The 19,447-nt window shown below is 36.9% G+C and overlaps 1 protein-coding gene across 5 annotated transcripts in view; it reads right to left on the bottom strand.

Annotated features, from left to right (window-relative positions):
- Positions 1 to 19,447, bottom strand: part of COL24A1 (collagen type XXIV alpha 1 chain) — a 400,744-nt gene that overhangs the window by 357,886 nt on the left and 23,411 nt on the right. For all 5 annotated transcript variants that reach the window (XM_070367752.1, XM_005888435.2, XM_070367754.1 and 2 more), the window contains exon 4: positions 3,947 to 5,301. In XM_070367752.1, coding sequence (XP_070223853.1) covers positions 3,947 to 5,301 — 1,355 coding nt within the window. The remainder of the gene's footprint in view (positions 1 to 3,946; positions 5,302 to 19,447) is intronic.

Here is a 19,447-nt window from a genome sequence, read left to right as displayed (position 1 = left end):
TTCATGCTTTGGAGAAGGAAATGGCAACCCACTCCAGTGTTCTTGCCTGGAGAATCCCATGGACGGAGAAGCCTGGTAGGCTGCAGTCCATGGGGTCGCACAGAGTCGGACACGACTGAAGCGACTTGGCAGCAGCCCCGTACCATGCTAAAGCACATAGTGGCCCAAATAGTGGCGTTTTTATTTTAAAAATGAGCGATAACCAGAAAGAAACCAGCAAGAGACCTATACATTTTGAGGGGAGGGGGGAAGTGTGAGGACAGAAACATAAATTAAAAGTAAATGAAAATTTTTTTTACCAGAAAAGGATTGCTCCATGCAGAGAAAGAAGTTCATATAGTTCATTATAAATCCAAAGAATTTCAAGATGCTGTTTCTCTACAAAAAGCTCAAAGAAGAGTCATAAAAGACAAAAATAACAACCAAGGTAATGAAATGTGAGCCAAAAGAGCTTAAAGATTGAAAGAGCAAAAAAAGAAAGAATTATAGACTAAATCCACATCAGAAGCAATAATAGCTGACCACAATTGAAAAAAATCAGTTAAGGAATATGGATGTAGTTTAACTGAATTTACATAAAATGGAAAAAAAGCAAACACATGGACATCATTGTAGAGAAGATAATAAATACTATCATCACAAAGGACTTTTAACATGTGTGTACTGGTGTGCCTGAAGAATATAGAAAAATGGATAAGAAAAATGCCTGAGAATTAAGGAGAGATGTTTCTTTAGAAAGTAAAACAAAACAAAAAACTTCAGATCAAAAGAGTACCAGAAAAAACTGACACAGAACCTAATAGCTTTATTGAAATGAACTTCAAAGATATCAAAAGAACATCAAGGGTATGTAGATGAAAAACAGGCACCAACAAGTAGGAAAGATCAGGCTGTCCTCAGGCTTAATCCACTTCAAGAAGCAGTGCAAAATCTCTATAAAGTTCATCATTTCATCACCATTTACTCTCTCATACACTTTCTGAAATTTACCTTTAGACTTCTACACTATGCTGAAATCATTATCAAAGTTCAATAACAACTTTCCCACCAGAAGATCCAAAGGATTTCCTCTACTTTTTCTCAGTCTTTAGCTTTCAGCACCGCTGATCAATTTCTTCTCAAAACTCTCATTTTTGGCTTTTATGATACTATATTATGGGCTTCCCTGGTGGCTCAGACAGTAAAGAATCTGCCTGCAATGCAGGAGACCTGGGTTTGATCCCAACCCTGGGTCGGGAAGATCCCCTGGACAAAAGAATGGCTCCTCACGCCAGTATTCTTGCCCGGATAATTCCATGGACAGAGAAGCCTGGCAGGCTACCACGGGGTTACAAAGAGTCAGACACGACAGAGTGACTAACACTAACTATATTGTTCTGTCCCATCTGTCTATCCTGTCACATTTCTTTTTTTTTTTTTTTCCTTCTATAACCACAAAGCAAACATTCCTTACAATTTGGCTCTTAACTCTATGCCAAGTCCTTTCCTTGCAAATTTCTTGACTCTATAATACTGATGGGAAAACTCCCATAATCTATACCCCCCTACTTTGACTTCTCTTTTCACTTCACCTTCTTCAAATCTTTCAACAGCTTACTGATTTGCCAACAGCACCTTAAATGTTTTAACTCGGTTTCTTCTCCTAAAATCAACTTCCTGTCTTAATTACTGGTTTTTATATTGGTATCACCAGTCTCTCAACCCACAGGCTTAAAACCTTAGAGCCACCTTGATCCTCTTTCTTTTCATTTGGTCCCTAAGTCCAGTTAATTTCCTAGTTCTACCAAACCTTCCTTCAAGATCTCCCTTGAATGCTACTTTTCCTTTGCATTTTCCCTGCTGTTATCCTAGATAATGTCCTAGTTTTGTAAGATCCAGATAACAGGAATTTCCTGTCTGTTCTGGGCACTGCCACAGACTGACTTCCCTAATCATATCTTTACTTAGAAACCTACAAAATTCCCCACTGAGAACATGATAAAGTCAGAACTATTATTTGAAAATTGAGACCTCTACAACCTGTATAAGGTCTGCCCTGGCCTTACATTTATCTATCATTATTCAGCTTCATATTGTGAAAGAGTTTGACCTTTAGAGGCAGAAAACCTACCTCTAGGGTCAAAATCCTGGGTCTATCATTTATTGACATGTGGTTATGAGCAAGCAAACAAATTACTCTGGGCTTCAGTTTCTTCACCTGAAAAATGAGGGTAATAATACCAAACTTACCAAGTTTTTCTAAGATAACAAACATAAAGGGCATAGCAGAGTTCCTGCCACAGGTAAAAAATCACAATAAATTATAGCTATTTTGCTGTTTTTCCTACATAAAAGATACAACAGTTTCTTTCACCTATCAAAATCATATCCATTATTTGAGGTCTAGGTTCTAAGTTTGCCTACCAGAACCTATCCTGAACAGCTCAGCCTTAAGTGATCTTTCAAAGAGTTCTCCTCAAAAATTTTTTTCTTACCTTTGAAAATGTGTACTCCACATGTTTAGTTTGCATCTCTCAGGGTCATGTATCTTACTTGACCATGAGACAAGGTTACAGATGTACTTCTGTATCACTATTACCACAACATAAGCTCCTTCTGAGCAGTGATTCTGTTTTACACAATTTTTCTGCTTTGCCCATAGGAGAGACTAAGGAAGTATCCGTGGACTATTATTGCTTCACCTACCAATCATTGCCAAAATAACTGTTTCTGGATTTAGAGCAGAGATTAATACTCATCTCTGACATTTTTTGAAAAAACTAAACAGCTTCCTTTACTGTTTAATATGACCTGCCTAGTGGCTCAATTTTACTACTAGCTGAAAAGTTATTTCTCTATAATATATTCTTCTGATTTTATTAAATCCTTTAAACATTCACTCTAAGCATTGCTCAATACCTATCAAGTTACTTTGAGTAATAAAAGTAAACACAAGCTAAGCAAGTGGCATCATCTCTTGTTCTATGGTTTCTGGAACTAAACAAATGTCTCAAATTTTACTTCCATCAAATCAAGAAATATCTTAAGATATATTTTATTCTGCTTGAAATGAAAAAAAAAAGATTTCTAAAGATATATAAGTTGATTATTTAAAGGTATTCAAAATATGAATGGTAAAAACGTGTCTCTAATGTAATTTTAAATAGCTTTAAATGAGTCTTAAATGATTAAAAGATCATCCATCAGTAATTGCACCTACGTGACAAAAGAATTTCAGAGCTAAAATAATCAATCTATTATCTCATAGCTTTGTTAATGAATTATTAAGGAAGTGACTTGGCTTTTTTCCTACTGAATGGACTGATGGACTGCTGAGTGGCTATTTTTGCATGAGGTAGATGGAACTTCTATTAACTTATAAATGTAAATTGGCCATATCATGGAAGATATAATGAAATACGTTACTCTTTATAATCCTAAGTGAAATATTTTAATTTCTATAATATAAGGGTTTGCTTTTCCCCAATGACTCACTATAAAATTATTTCTATCTAAAAGGTAATATTATTTTAATTCATGATATTACTTTGCTGAAAATACACTTAATGTATTCAAAATATTTTTATTTAGTCTACTATAACTTTAATATTCTCTCTTAACATGACTATGCATTAAGTCTACAGGTTTTTAATAAAATAGAATGCTGATCTGTATTTAGCAACTCAATTCCTGATTGAATTTCAATTCAACAAGAAAAACATGGCTTACTCACCACTTTACCAGAACTAAGTAACCTTCTGAGCCAGCCAATAGTTTTTAAAAAGTACAACATTTGAGCCAGAGTAGCATTCTGGTTGGATATATTATGGCAACCATGAATGCATTCACAGTAAGCCAGGCTACATACCTAAGACAGATCTGTTCTATATTGTTCAGCCCAGAGAATTCTTTCTGAAATGGATGGTAAATTAGTGCATTAAGACATATTTTAAAAATAATAACTTACAGGAGGTCCAGTGTCCCCTTTTGGCCCTCTTAGATTCTCCATTTCGAGCACTGTATTAAGATCCTCATAATAATAATAATAATCATAAAGCTCAGTTTCATAGCTATTTTCGATGGGATAAGTAGCATCAGGATCAAATTCACCTTCCTTCCTTAGATCAAGGTGATTATCCACAGATGGCTCATCTGTCACTCTGTATAAGGTTGTGTTTAAAATCTGCTGCAGTTCTATAAGTTCATTAGTGTGCAGATTTGCTGTGATAGCCTTCTTGAGATTCTTAATTGTATCTTGTTTTATATGTGGAAGACTAGATGATATCTTCTTAAGTGGTGACAGACCAGTTATTTTATCATTATGTTGTGTGATATTGTCCGACACATTTAGAAGAGAAATAAATTTATCCTTGTTTTTTTTCCTTGGCTCATTGAGGCTACGATGGGACATTGGCAGGCTTAAATTTGCCTGAATAAGTTGCTCAGTGATCAATTCTTTGGTCTGAATCACATGGTTCACAAGATCCATAGCAGAGACATTCTGTGAATGAAGAGAAGTTAACTGAGATCTTGATATCTGGTGTTCTTGTTGTTTATTCACTGCCACAGAATCATTATTTGTGAAATCTAGAACACTTTTGTTTTCAGTAACTGTGTCCTGTGACAGTACTTTTTCACCCAATCTTTTGGGCAGGAGAGAGTTTTCTGGTATCTTAGTTGATACAATAGTTGTATGAGGAAGGCTTGTCTCAGGGCGACACTGCTGTTTCACATATCTGCAATAGCTTGCAGATGCTTCTGCAGAAGGAATAATATCCAACTGACATACTACTCCTTCAAAATGGACAGAATTATTATTCATACTTCCCAAGGTAAACACACTGTTAGAATCAAAGGTCTGAACTTCCGAAAGAGTCTCTCTGCTAAAATATTTCTTTCCACATTCAACAAACATTGAGACATCTTGATTGGTAACAGCAATGGCAAATGAGTGCCATCGCTCATCGTGAACGCTGTAGTTGAAAAAGACAGACTGCTTTCCTCCAAGGTATACCACTAATTTTTTAGGTAATAACTGTACTCCTAATTGCAGTCTATTTTTACTTCTAATGCTGAAGAGAAATGCATTGTTTACTCTATATGACTGCAACCCAATTAATATTGTAAATGGCTGTTCTAAGTTGACTGGTAAAATTTTCACAAGAGGTGATTCAATATAGGAATTGTTTGTTAAAATGACACCCGATTCTGTTACATGGACCCCCTGAGGTAGTGGTGTAGATGATGGTGGTACAGCGGTCACTGATGAAGAGTGTCTTACATCTTTGCCTCCAAGGCCTAGTTGATGAAGAATGTCTATGCCTGGAAATTAAAAAGAGAGAGAAAGAGAGAAAGAATCTTACTCTTAGGCATTCATGTGTTCATATAAATGTTTGAGTATAAGAAAATCTTCCTTGTAGGTATCAATAGTAATCTCTAAAATAAACATGCTCTATCAATAACTGATGTCTAGGTAATGAGAGGTATGGAAAGGGAGAGTAAAATGTTATTCTTTATCATCTGAAACACACACCCCCCAATATCCCTATGCCCAAAATTTAATAAATGTTCTTTCATTCTCCAGTTAGGAAACTTATTTGTTACTCCAATGAATGTACATGTTCAAAGATTCCCAGATGGTCATTTACTTCTTTAATTTAGAATTTAAAATTTTATGCCTTCTTTGATCAAGAGAAACTGGAGACATACTTACAAAGAGAAATTTTAACTTTGGAAACCGTTTTATAAATTAAGTTCACACACCTATTTAAACTATAATTTTTCAGGATGTTTTCTCTTTAGCCTTCCAATAATTTGCAAGTTACATAAGAGCGCTCCCTATGCCTAATTCCTTAAGTGTGTGCTACACATAAAGTACCCAGTACCCTGAAAACTTCTGGACAAGACAACTGAAATTCCTAAAATTGCTCGGCCCTGTATATTTTTCTCTCCCTTACATATTTCTCTCTCTTCTATTTTGTCTTGGTCCTCCACAGTAATTCTTAATCCAAATAATTTATAAGTTCAGTTCAGTTGAGTTGCTCAGTCATGTCCGACTCCTTGCAACCCCATGAATCGCAGCATGCCAGGCCTCTCTGTAATTTATAGACTTTCTTAATAATTTTTATTAAAATATAGGTTTTACATATATTTTATAATTATTATTTTTCTAGTTTTCATTGTAATATTATTGATAGTATATTGCCTATCTCCCTTACCCAATTATAAACTCTTGGAAGATGGATTCTATGTCTGCTTAGAATATCTATTATACCTATTATATTAGCTATTGTATCTCTCTTCAAACTTTTCTATAATTTCTGAATGAATGAATTTGCCCCATCCAAATCTGATCAGGTGCAACATGTACCCCTAGAGTCCAACAAAATTATATACCTATACCATTTGTAAAAAATAATAAATTTTCTCAAAGATACAGAACAGCTTAAATAGTCATGTGATCTTTGTTATCTTTGGGTGATAAATTTCCCAGTTGTATCACTGTACATTAAAGAACTATTTATTTATAACTATAAGTGAGGAAAAATAAAGATTTTTGAAGATTAGCCAGCAAGATTACACATCATCTTAGTTTTCCTTCATAAAAGATTAGTAGATATTTGATAACTCATGTTTAGTACAAACTGCAAATATAGTAGCAGATGTCCACCAAAATATTCCTAATAGCAGTTATAAATTATATGCATCTCCAGGAATTTGGGGAAATACTTTAAAGAGGCCCCATAAAAACATGTAAAAAAAAATGCTGATGTCTTGTTTTAAAATAATTCATAAAAGATTTTAATTTTATTCCATAATATGACTATTTACTTTAATATAAGACATGAATTGCCAGCTAGATCATTCCCAATCTTCAACAAAAATTTACACTTCTGAAATACACTTATCTGTGACTTTGGGTATTCTCAATGCTAACTGCCTCTAAGGGTATTCTCAATTCAAGAAATAAACTATGGAAGAAACACTGCTAATATGAAAATCACAATGCTTGAAGTATATACAATAATAAAGTGTGTGAAAGTTATCATTCTATAATGCCAGATCAGCTACTTTTACACAAACGAAAAGTCAGAATTAAGTGGTATGATATTCTAGGGCTGCTACTTGCCCAGAGAAAACCAATCTTTGTATTTAACTCCTGCTATCTACTACCTCAAATTTCTGATTCTATTAGAATGAAATACTAGAGAAAGTATTATTTTAAAACTTCAGTATACATCTTTTCAATATTTATATTCATATACACATAATATAAATACTTCCTTCAATTCTAATATACATATACATGAATATTTCCTTCAATTCTGAGTTTTTATGACAAATAGCTAGGCTTTGTAAAAATCAAATGTTTTTAAGCATTTACTACTCAAAACAATTTAATTTTTGAACCATCCTTGCATTCCTAAAATAAAACCTACTTGATCATTGTATTTTATTCTTTTAAGACACACTGCATTAATTAAGACTAGTCTGTGGTTTTTCCATTATTATACTATCTTTATACGACTATAATGTTGGACTTTATTTTTTTATGGTCTAGAACAGTTTAAATTCCTTTAAATTTTCTTTAAAAATTTTTCTTAAAAATTTTTTTCTTATAACACTCAGTTGTAAATCAAGGTTATCATGTTGGCCTTTTCATTGATAGCTCTTCATTCACCCTAATTTCTTTTATGTCAGTTAATTTATGCAAAATTTCAACTATCTCTTGAATCAATTTTTAAAATTTATATTTTTAGGAAATAACTTCCTTTTAGGCTCCAAATGTATTACTCAGAAAACATAATATTCCCTTGAAATTATTTTTGTTTCCCTATCTCAGATTCTCTCTTAAAATTTCCAATTTTGAATATTTTGGTCTATTTGTTCTTAAGGGTAACTATTGCTTATTTCAAAAGTAGAGCCTTGTATTTGTTTATCATTTCTATTATTTTCTGTCTGCTTTCTGTATCATTTTCTGCATCTACCTTTATTATTTTTTCTTATTTTCTTTTGATTCGATTCTTTTTCTAGTTTCTAGAGATGAGCACTTATTCATAGTAGTTAAGCAGTACATTTTCTAAATACTGTTTTAGCTGTATCCCATAGATTGTTGATGTATTATTTTTATTTTGGATGATTTTTCATTTTTGCAGTTTTCTAGAAAGTATGCAATTTTTACTTGTATTTTTCCCATTGACCCAAATGATTTAAGAAGAAATGCAAAATTTTCCAGTTAGGTTTTATTTTCTGATTTCTTAGTAAAACCTAAGAGCATTGTGACTAGAAAATGGTGTCTAAGTTGCACTTTTTGTTTTTGAAATTTAGCCTAACAAATGGTTAATTTTCTGGTGTTTGATCAGTAACGGTTTTCAGGGTACAGAATTTAAAACCAGTTGGCTGAACCTCATTGTTTATTTTATATCCTTTATACCCTCATTTTTATACAATTAATCTATCATGGAGTAAAAGATTAACAAAGTCTCATCACTATTTATCTTTTTGGCTTTTTATCTCATGTGGCCTTAACTTTATGAATATTAATGTTATGGTTGTTATGCAGAGGTAGTCATAATATTCATATATTTACGGAGTATTGCACCTTTTCAAACGATAAGGAGTATGTCTATGTCTATTTTGTTTATGATCTCTACCTTATCTGGTATGAAGCCCCTTTGCCCTCACATTTTGTTTGCTTTATCTGATAACCTTTGCATATACTTTTATTTTTACCTACTTTGAAGTACTGTCTTAAGTGGAAGGAGTTTGATTTGTTTGTGTCTGAAAATTTTTTCTTTGAATATAAAATTAAATCTATTTACATTCATTAACTTCACTTTCACTTTTCACTTTCCTGCATTGGAGAAGGAAATGGCAACCCACTCCAGCGTTCTTGCCTGGAGAATCCCAGGAACAGGGGAGCCTGGTGGGCTGCCGTCTGTGGGGTCGCACAGAGTTGGACACGACTGAAGCGACTTAGCAGCAGCAGCAGCAGCAGCACATTTGTTGATGTGATGGTTTGCTTAATCTGTCATATTTTGCTTTCCCATTTTAATTTTTAAAGTCACTATGTGTTCCCTTTGCTATTTCATATTCTTTTGAGATAAGAAAGGTTTCTCTCTTTATTCTAAAGTTTACTTTTAAAGTTAAAAGTGTATACAGTGTCCCTAGTCCACTTTAGACATAGCTATTAATTTTACTGAACAATGTTTTTTCTTTTTTCTCCTTTTTGGCCCCTTTTCCTTTACCACCTAATATTAGTCAATAGGATTATCTTTCCTAGTATTTATCTTTTCATTAAGTACTATCCTTACAGTGTTTTCTATTTAATCTATCTGCTTCAGATAATATTTAATTCTCAGCTTCTGATGAACCAATCAGCAAACTCAATCTACTTCCTGGGTTTTTTTCCTCTTTTTCTTCCCCCCTTTTTGGTGGTTTTACCAGTTCTATATTGCCAGTTCATATGATATTCATATTGTTTCATTCCTATATTTTCTTCTGTTAAATAGAACCAGTCTTTTGTAGTCATTTCTCTTTGCTGAAGTTTATGCTCTATTAGTTTCCTTAAGAAGGGTTCATGAGAACCTTTCCTGACTTTTTAAATGGTTGGTAATGTTGGACCTTAAGCCTCACTGAACGTAACATTCTTTGTTGGTATTTTCTTTCTTTGAATATCTTACAATCATGTTTCCACCGGCCTTAGGTGTTGATGTTAGGGTCAAAAAATCTGAAGCCAGCTAACATTTTTCTCCTTCTAAGTGATTCATTTTTTTTTTTTAAACTAGCATACTCCAAAGATGTGTTATGTTCTTTATCTTCAAAGTACAGTGACTTTTTATTAGGATATGGCTTCATATTGATCATTCTGGATAACTTTGTCTGGCACATAGTATGCCCATTTGTTGTAGAGATTCTTTTCCCTGTTTTCTTTTTTCTTTTTTTTTTGTTAACTGCTAAGTTCTCGTGAAGCTTAAACTCTCTTGAGTGTTTGTTGTATTTTATAGTTTCGATTTTCTCCTTCAAAAATTCCTATTATAAACATGCTGAATCTCCATTGCTGTCCTCTATGTCATTTCTCTGTAAATGTTATCTTCAGTTCCATTTGTTTGATTTTCTCATATCTTGTCCTTCCTATAATGTCTAATCTCTTTGTGTTCCAATTTCATTTTGATTTGTAAAAGGGTTTTTTCCCTTACTACTTCCTTTGAGTTCTACAAGCTTACAGTTCATATCCTTTTAATATCTTAGTCTCTTCCTTTTCCTGAGCTCTTCTATTTCTGCTTTATGATCTTCCTCACATAGAAGGGATTGTTTTTCTGTGTGCATGTTCTCATTTTTGCTGTTTTCCCCTACATTTTAGCTTGTTGTGTTTTTCTATTTTAGTTTCTTATGGTCTCACCTCCAAGCAATTTTTAGAAGGATGCTGGGAGAAAATGGAGAGACATTCCTGCCAAATCTCAAAAGCAGAGGTTTTGTTTCAGCATTACTGGAGTTTCCTTCTCAAATGGCTCCTTGATACAGCCCCACTTTCTCTGAACCAAAGCTAGTCCAGGAGGACTACACCCAGCTCTGTGCACAACTCCTCTCTCCTTCCCTATAATCATTCCCACTGGCATACACTTCAGAATGAATCCTTCACGTTAGGAAGTAGATTTTTTACATTTTTTTGAGATCTGTCCCCGCTGAGCCATTAGCTATTACCTGTGCTTCTTTCTTGTACTTCCCTCTGGGTAGCTTTGGTTCTCCCCAGATCCTGTGGCACTTGTTAGATACAATGGGGCTTCCTTGGCGACTCAGAAGGTAAAGAATCTGCCTGCAATGCAGGAGACCCAGGTTTGATGCCTGGGTTAGGAAGATCCCTGGAGAGAAGAATGGCTACTCACTCCAGTATTCTTGCCTGGAGAACTCCATGGACAGAGGAGCGTGGCGGGCTACAGTCCATGGGGTTGCAAAGAGTTGGACATGAATGAGCAACTAACACTTTCACTTTCAAAGGTTAAGTACTTCAGGGTGTGCTCCTCACTTTCTGGAAGTTGGCTTTTGCTGTTGCTTTCTGAAATCTTTCTATTGACTTCCCTCCACAGAGCATCTGCTTTTCTCAGCAGAACTGGGGAGTTTAAAGATTATATCAGTACCCAGTTTTACTGGAAATGAAGTCTTTGGGTTCCTTTACTATTTCATTAACCTTATTTCATTTGTATGTTATCCAGAAACAGAAAAAAGAAAGTATCTTATAGCTTTAAGTTTATATTAAAGTCAATACTCATCTCATAGATGAAGAATATGAGGTCCAGAGAGATTAAGTAACTTGGTCAAAAACACACAGTTGATAAAAGGTAGAAATGAATTTGAGCACAATCAGACTGACTTCGAAGTCTACCATCTTCCGCGTCTGCCTTCCGCGGTGCCTTCTAGCCACCGGGTCCTCCACACCACCTCGTTGCCCTTGGAAAGCTGCACTAAGCATGGCAGGATTATTTCCCCAACAGAAAACTGAGTGGAGAACAGTCTCTAGGTAGCGACCAGAGTTGGTACCTGATGTGAACTCTAATTATTATTCTAGTTTTAACCATTCTCATCTCACCGTGAATGTTTAGCTAATGTTTTGAGTAGATGACTAAAGAGAGCATATAGAAATATCTCAGAGATATTGCAGGCTCTGTTACAAACTACCACAATAAAGTCAATATTGGAATAAAGTGAGTTACACAAATTGCTTAGTTTCCCAGTGTATAATAATTTATGGTTATACTATACTGTAGTCTATTTAGTATGCAACAGCATTATGTCTAAAAAATAATGTACATACTTTAATTAAATACTACTTTATTGCTAAAAGTGCTAACCACCATCTGAGCCTTCAGCAAGTTGGAATCTTTTTGCAACAGTACCAGAAACACTGATCACAGATCATAATAATAAATATAAAAATGAAAAAGTTTGAAATATGCAAGAATTACCCAGAAGTGACACAGAGGTATAAAGCGAACAAATGCTGCTGGAAAAACAGCACTGGACAGACATGATCAAAATAAGGCTGCCACAAATGTCCACCTTGTAAAATACACAATATCGAGAAATGTGATAAAGCCAAGTGTAATAAAATGAGGCATGCTTGCAGAGAATTGTTAAGGATAAAAAGTCACAGACAAGAGGGGTGGAGAGAACAGGAAGAAAAAGAAAAAGATTTCTATCACAGGACAGACTTTTTACACTAATTTAAGCCTTAATTTAATTTACATTAAATTAAGCCTTACATTAATATCTCGCCCTAGATACCACCAAATTGCAATTTTAAATTTAGATAATTGGTACTGGTGAATAGAGCAAGAAAAAATCTCAGTTGTCTATAAGTTACTAATTTCATGAGTTAACTCTAACCAGGCAATCAATCGAGTTTGTGTCACTTAGGAAACTAGTTACCATTTAAAGAATACTTATTATCAATCAGGCACTTCATTAGATGGTGTAAATTTTTTAAAGACTAAAAATAGCAGCATTAATTAAATTGTTTCTATGTACCAAGAACCATGTTAAGAATTTTACTATATTAAGCCAGGTAATTCATGTAACATAATGAAGTATGTGCTACTGTTAATCCATCTGAGAGCTATAAAAACAAGTCACAGAGAATTTAAATAATTTTCCCAAGGTCATCCAACTAGGAAGTTCAGAGGCAGAATTTGAATGCAGGCAGTCCTCTGGAGCCAATCTTTTAGCATGACAACTTTCAGGAATGTGTAGGTGGTGGCCCAGTGGCAAAACTGATTGTATCTCCACCGATTTGCTTAAATAGAAAATACATTATGGTGTTGCCAAGACTACGCTTTGCTCTTTTTACTGTAAACATCAAACATAATGACTTCATCTAAACCATGGTTTCAGTAACCACATATGCTGACTCACAAAATTCTCTTCTGAGGTTTGAATAACTAATTACCCATTCAATTTATCCACTAGAGACTAGCTATCCCACTAGCACTTCTAACTCAATGCATTTCCCCCCACATCTGTTCTTCTTACATTAGCGTCTTTCTCAGTGAAGATCCCCACTACCGTACCACACCAGCAGTCTGAGTAATGTTTTTATAGTGCAAATTATATCATGGTATTCTCCTGAGCAAAATTCTTCAATGGCTTCCCACCACACTAAAAATGCAATCCAAACTTTGACACGATGCATGAAACCTATGTCAACAGCTCACTTCTTGCCTATCTCATCTGTCCTTTCATTGCATCCCACCTCTGCTCCAGCATGCCGGTCTATTCTTATGGCTTAAAACCACTAAATTCATTTTTAACTCACAGTATTTGCATTCATTTTTCTCTTTCCCTAGAATGCTCTAAACCCTTAATTCATTCTGATGTACACTCAAATACGACCTGTTCAGAGAGGCTTTCCCTAGCCACATTACATAAACTATAAAATAGTCATCCTCCTTGCCCCAGTCACTAACTCTACTGTCTCATTGAGCTTTATTATTTCTTTGTAATACTGCAAATTTAGGAGAAAATACATATGTATATAAACTTGCCTATTACTTGGCTCTCTGGTTGAAATGTAAATATGTAAGAGAAGAACTTCATATTGTTTTATCATAATATTCCAACATTTAGGACAATGACTAAAACAAAGTAGGTCCACAGTATTGCTTGAATGAATTAATCAACCCAATCATCTGTCCCAGAAACCTGGTAATTATCTTTTACTTCTCTTCCCACCCATTTTGTATTCAGTTACCATGTCCAACACAACCCTTAGCTGAGTTCTCTTTACTTAGCCAGATTTTAATATTAGCCTCCTAACAGATTTCTAGGTCTTCCCTCATAGCTCAGTTGGTAAAGAATCCAACTGCAATGCAGCAGACCCCAGTTCAATTTCTGGGTTGGAATGATCCCCTGGAAAAGGAATAGGCTACCTACTCCAGTATTCCTAGACTTCTCTTGTGGCTCAGCTGGTCTTGTATGACATTCCTTGTCCCATCCCTCATCCACACTGCTACCACAGAAAGCTTGGTAAAGTACAGAACAAAACGAAGATTAGTTCATGACACTCCTTCCTATAATACATCAGCAGTCCTTGTAGCTTTTAGTACAAAACTCATTCATCTTAGTTCAGCCCTCAGGCCCTTAATGATGTAACCTCCTGCCTACATTTCTAATCTCACATCTCATACCTTCCTAGCAAGCTTTATCATTTGGCAATATTCTGTGCATATTACTACATATTATTGCTGGGGAGGTTGGTACTACCATGATTCTACTAGGAATGGATAACTGGACACACCACATATGGGACTTTCCTAGATTCTTCTGAGTATCTTTTCTAGATTGCTTTAATCTGTATCCTTTTGCTGACATCTACTATACCTGAGAGTATAACAGATTTCCTGAGTTCTGTGAATCCTTCTAGAGCATTGCTGAGCCTGAAAGCTGTCTTTGGGATCCTCAAATTTGCAGTTGGTGTCAAAGGAAGTGTGGTCTTTGCAACTGCCCCCTAATTTGTACTAATTTATGCATTTTTTTCTCAATGATTTATCTTCTCATTCTATATTTTCTACCCTTGACATTTAACTTTCCTTTAATTTTTTGCTATATCAAAGCTTACAAAAACTCATTCTTTCAGAGTCTTGAAGAGAATGTCCCTTCATGCCAAATTTACTCATCTGACAAGACAGTTCAGGTGATACCTCCTCTTTAGGCATCAGTGCAATTTTTGGTTTGTTGTTGTTTTGTTACAAACTAATGACAATAGAAGATATTAAGAAGAGGTGGCAAGAATACACAGAAAACTGTACAAAAAAGATCTTCATGACCAAGATAATCATGATGGTATGATCACTCACCTCGAGCCAGACATCCTGGAATGTGAAGTCAAGTGGGCCTTAGAAAGCATCACTACGGACAAAGCTAGTGGAGGTGATGGAATTCCAGTTGAGCTCTTTCAAATCCTGAAAGATGACGCTATGAAAGTGCTGCACTCAATATGCCAGCAAATTTGGAAAACTCAGAGTGGCCGCAGGACTGGAAAAGGTCAGTTTTCATTCCAATCCCAAAGAAAGGCAATGCCAAAGAATGCTCAAACTACTGTACAATTACACTCATCTCACATGCTAGTAAAGTAATGCTCAAAATTCTCCAAGCCAGGCTTCAGCAATACATGAACCGTGAACTTCCTGATGTTCAAGCTGGTTTTAGAAAAGGCAGAGGAACCAGAGATCAAATTGCCAACATCCGCTGGATCATGGAAAAAGCAAGAGAGTTCCAGAAAAACATCTATTTCTGCTTTATTGACTATGCCAAAGCCTTTGACTGTGTGGACCACATTAAACTGTGGAAAATTCTGAAAGAGCTGGGAATACCAGACCACCTGACTTGCCTCTTGAGAAACCTATATGCAGGTCAATAAGCAATAGTTAGAACTGGACATGAACAAAAGACTGGTTCCAAATAGGAAAAGGAGTATGTCAAGGCTGTATATTGTCACCCTGCTTATTTAACTTATATGCAGAGTACATCATGAGAAATGCTGGGCTGGAAGAAGCACAGGCTGGAGTCAAGATTGCCGGGAGAAATATCAATAACCTCAGATATGCAGATGACACCACCCTTATGGCAAGAGGAGAGTGACAGAGTGAAAGTTAAGGAGAAGAGGAAAGAGGAGAATGAAAAACTTGGCTTAAAGCTCAACATTCAGAAAATGAAGATCATGGCATCTGGTCCCATCACTTCATGGCAAATAGATGGGGAAACAGTGGAAACAGTGTCAGACTTTATTTTGGGGGACTCCAAAATCACTGCAGATGGTGATTGCACCCATGAAATTAAAAGACGCTTACTCCTTGGAATAAAAGTTATGACCAACCAGATAGCATATTCAAAAGCAGACACATTACTGTGCCAACAAAGGTTCATCTAGTCAAGGCTATGGTTTTTCCAGTGGTCATGTATGGATGCGAGAGTTGGACTGTGAAGAAGGCTGAGCACCAAAGAATTGATGCTTTTGAACTGTGGTGTTGGAGAAGACTCTTGAGAGTCCCTTGGACTGCAAGGAGATCCAACCAGTCCATTCTAAACGAGATCAGCCCTGGGATTTCTTTGGAAGGAATGATGCTAAAGCTGAAACTCCAGTACTTTGGCCACCTCATGCGAAGAGCTGACTCATTGGAAAAGACTCTGATGCTGGGAGGGATTGGGGGCAGGAGGAGAAGGGGACGACAGAGGATGAGATGGCTGGATGGCATCACCGACTCGATGGACGCGAGTTTGAGTGAACTCCGGGAGTTGGTGATGGACAGGGAGGCCTGGCGTGCTGTGATTCATGGGGTCGCAAAGAGTTTTACATGACTGAGTGACTGAACTGAACTGAATGACAAATAGGGGGCTTCACAAGCACTGCTAGTGGCAAAGAACCCACTTGCCAACACAGGAGACACAAGAGATGTGGTTTGATCTCTAGGTCAGGAAGATCCTCTGTAGTAGGAAATGGCAACCAACTGCAGTATTCTTGCCTGGAAAACTCCATGGACAGAGGAGCCTGGAGGATTATAGTCCATGGGGTCACAAAGAGTGAGAAACAACTCATATGTGTATGTATGAGCATAGATTTGCATAATGACAAATACATCCTTTCTCATGGTGGAGAATTCTGACAAAATATAGTCCAATGGAGAAGGAATGTCAAACCACTTTAGTATTCTTGCCTTGAGAACCCCATGAACAGTATGAAAAGGCAAAAAGATAGGACACTGAAAGATGAACTCGCCAGGTAGGTAGGGGCCCAATACGCTACTGGGGATCAGTGGAGAAATAACTCCAGAAAGAATGAAGAGATGGAGCCACACCAAAAACAACACCCAGTTGTGGATGTTACTGGTGATGGAAGTAAAGTCAGATGCTGTAAAGAGCAATATTGCATAGGAACCTGGAATGTCAGGTCCATGAATCAAGGCAAATTGGAAGTGGTCCAACAGGAGATGACAAGAGTGAACATCGACATTTCAGGAATCAGTGAAATAAAATGGACTGGAATGGGTGAATTTAACTCAGATAACTATTATATCTACCACTGTGGGCAAGAATCAAGAATCCCTTAGAAAAAATGGAGTAGCCATCATAGTCAACAAAAGAGTCTGAAATGCAATCAGTTCAGTACAGTTGCTCAGTCGTGTCCAACTCCTTGTGACCCCATGAACCACAGCACGCCAGGCCTCCCTGTCCATCACCAACTCCCTGAGCCAACCAAACCCATGTCCATAATTGGGTGATGCCATCCAACCATCTCATCCTCTGTCGTCCCCTTCTTCTCCTGCCTTCAATCTTTCCCGGCATCAGGGTCTTTTCAAATGAGTCAGCTCTTTGCATCAGGTGGCTAAAGTATTGGAGTTTCAGCTCCAGTATCAGTCCTTCCAACGAATACACAGGACTGATTTCCTTTAGGATGGACTGATTGGATCTCCTTGCAGGCCAAGAACTCTCAAGAGTCTTCTCCAACACCACAGTTCAAAAGCATCAATTCTTCTGTGCTCAGCTTTCTTTATAGTCTAACTCTGACATCCATATATGACCACTGGAAAAACCATAGTCTTGATTAGATGGACCTTTGTTGACAAAGCAATGTCTCTGCTTTTTAATACACTGTCTATGTTGGTCAGGAAAAGGCAATGGCACCCCACTCCAGTACTCTTGCCTGGAAAATCCCATGGACAGAAGACCTGGTAGGCTGCAGTCCATGGGGTCACGAAGAGTCAGACACGACTGAGCAACTTCACTTTCACTTTTCACTTTCATGCATTGGAGAAGGAAATGGAAACTCACCCCAGTGTTCTTGCTTGGAGAATCCCAGGGACAGCAGAGCCCGGTGGGCTGCTGTCTATGGGGTTGCACAGAGTCGGACATGACTGAATCGACTTAGGAGCAGTAGCAGCAGTAGGTTGGTCTAACTTTACTTCCAAGGAGTAAGAGTCTTTTAATTTCATGGCTTCAATCTCCATCTGCAGTGATTTTGGAGCCCAAAAAAATAAAGTCTGACACTGTTTCCACATCTATTTCCCATGAAGTGATAGGACTAGATGCCATGATCTTCGTTTTCTAAATGTTGAACTTTAAGCCAAATTTTTCACTCTCCTTTTTCATTTTCATCAAAGGCTCTTTAGTTCTTCTTTACTTTCTGCCATAAGTGTGGTATCATCAGCGTATCTGAGGTTATTGATATTTCTCCCAGCAATCTTGACTCCAGCCTGTGCTTCTTCCAGCCCAGCATTTCTCATGATGTACTCTGCATATAAGTTAAATAAGCAGGGTGACAATATACAGCCTTGACATACTCCTTTTCCTATTTGGAACCAGTCTGTTGTTCTATGTTCATTTATTGCCAAATTCAGACTGAAATTGAAGAAAGAGGAGAAAACCACTAGACCATTCAGGAATGACCTAAATCAAATCCCTTATGACTATACAGTGGAAGTGAAAAATATATTTAAGGGACTTGATCTGATAGAGTGCCTGATGAACTATGGACAGAGGTTCGTGACACTGTATAGGAGACAGGAATCAAGACCATCTCTAAGAAAAAGAAATGCAAAAAAGCAAAACTGCTATCTGAGGAGCCCTTACAAATAGCTGTGAAAAGAAGGGAAGCGAAAAGCAAAGAAGAAAAGGAAAGATATACCCATTTGAATGCAGAGTTCCACAGAATAGCAAGGAGAAATAAGAAAGAAAAATAAGTGATCAGTGCAAAGAAATAGAGGAAAACAATAGAATGGGAAAGATTAGAGATCTCTTCAAGAAAATTAGAGATACCAAGGGAACATTCATGCAAAGATGGGCACAATGCTGCTGCTGCTGCTGCTGCTGCTGCTGCTGCTGCTGCTAAGTCGCTTCAGTCGTGTCCAACTCTGTGCAACCCCATAGACGGCAGCCCACCAGGTCCTGCCGTCCCTGGGATTCTCCAGGCAAGAACACTGGAGTGGGTTGCCATTTCCTTCTCCAATGCATGAAAGGGAAGAGTGAAAGTGAAGTCGCAACCCCATGGTCTGCAGCCTACTAGGCTCCTCCGTCCATGGGATTTTCCAGGCAAGAGTGCTGGAGTGGGGTGCCATTGCCTTCTCCTGATGGGCGCAATAAAGGACAGAAATGGTATGGGCCTAACAGAAGCAGGAGATATTAAGAAGAGGTGGCAAGAATACACAGAAGAACTATACAAAAAAGATCTTCATGACCCAGAAACCATGATGGTGTGATCACCAACCCAGAGCCAGTCATCCTGGAATGTGAAGTCAAATGGGCCTTAGGAAGCATCACTACAAACAAAGTTAGTGGAGGTGATGGAATTCCTGTTGAGCTCTTTCAAATCCTGAAAGATGATGCTGTGAATGTGATGCACGCAATATGCCAGCAAATTTGGAAAACATAACAGTGGCCACTGGACTAGAAAAGGTCAGTTTTCATTACAATTCCAGAGAAA

Source organism: Bos mutus, chromosome 3 (assembly GCF_027580195.1).
Source record: "Bos mutus isolate GX-2022 chromosome 3, NWIPB_WYAK_1.1, whole genome shotgun sequence".
NCBI classification, from domain to species: Eukaryota; Metazoa; Chordata; class Mammalia; order Artiodactyla; family Bovidae; genus Bos; species Bos mutus.
The sequence above is the reverse complement of the archived record's forward strand: the minus strand, read 5'-3'. Positions and strand labels throughout refer to the sequence as shown.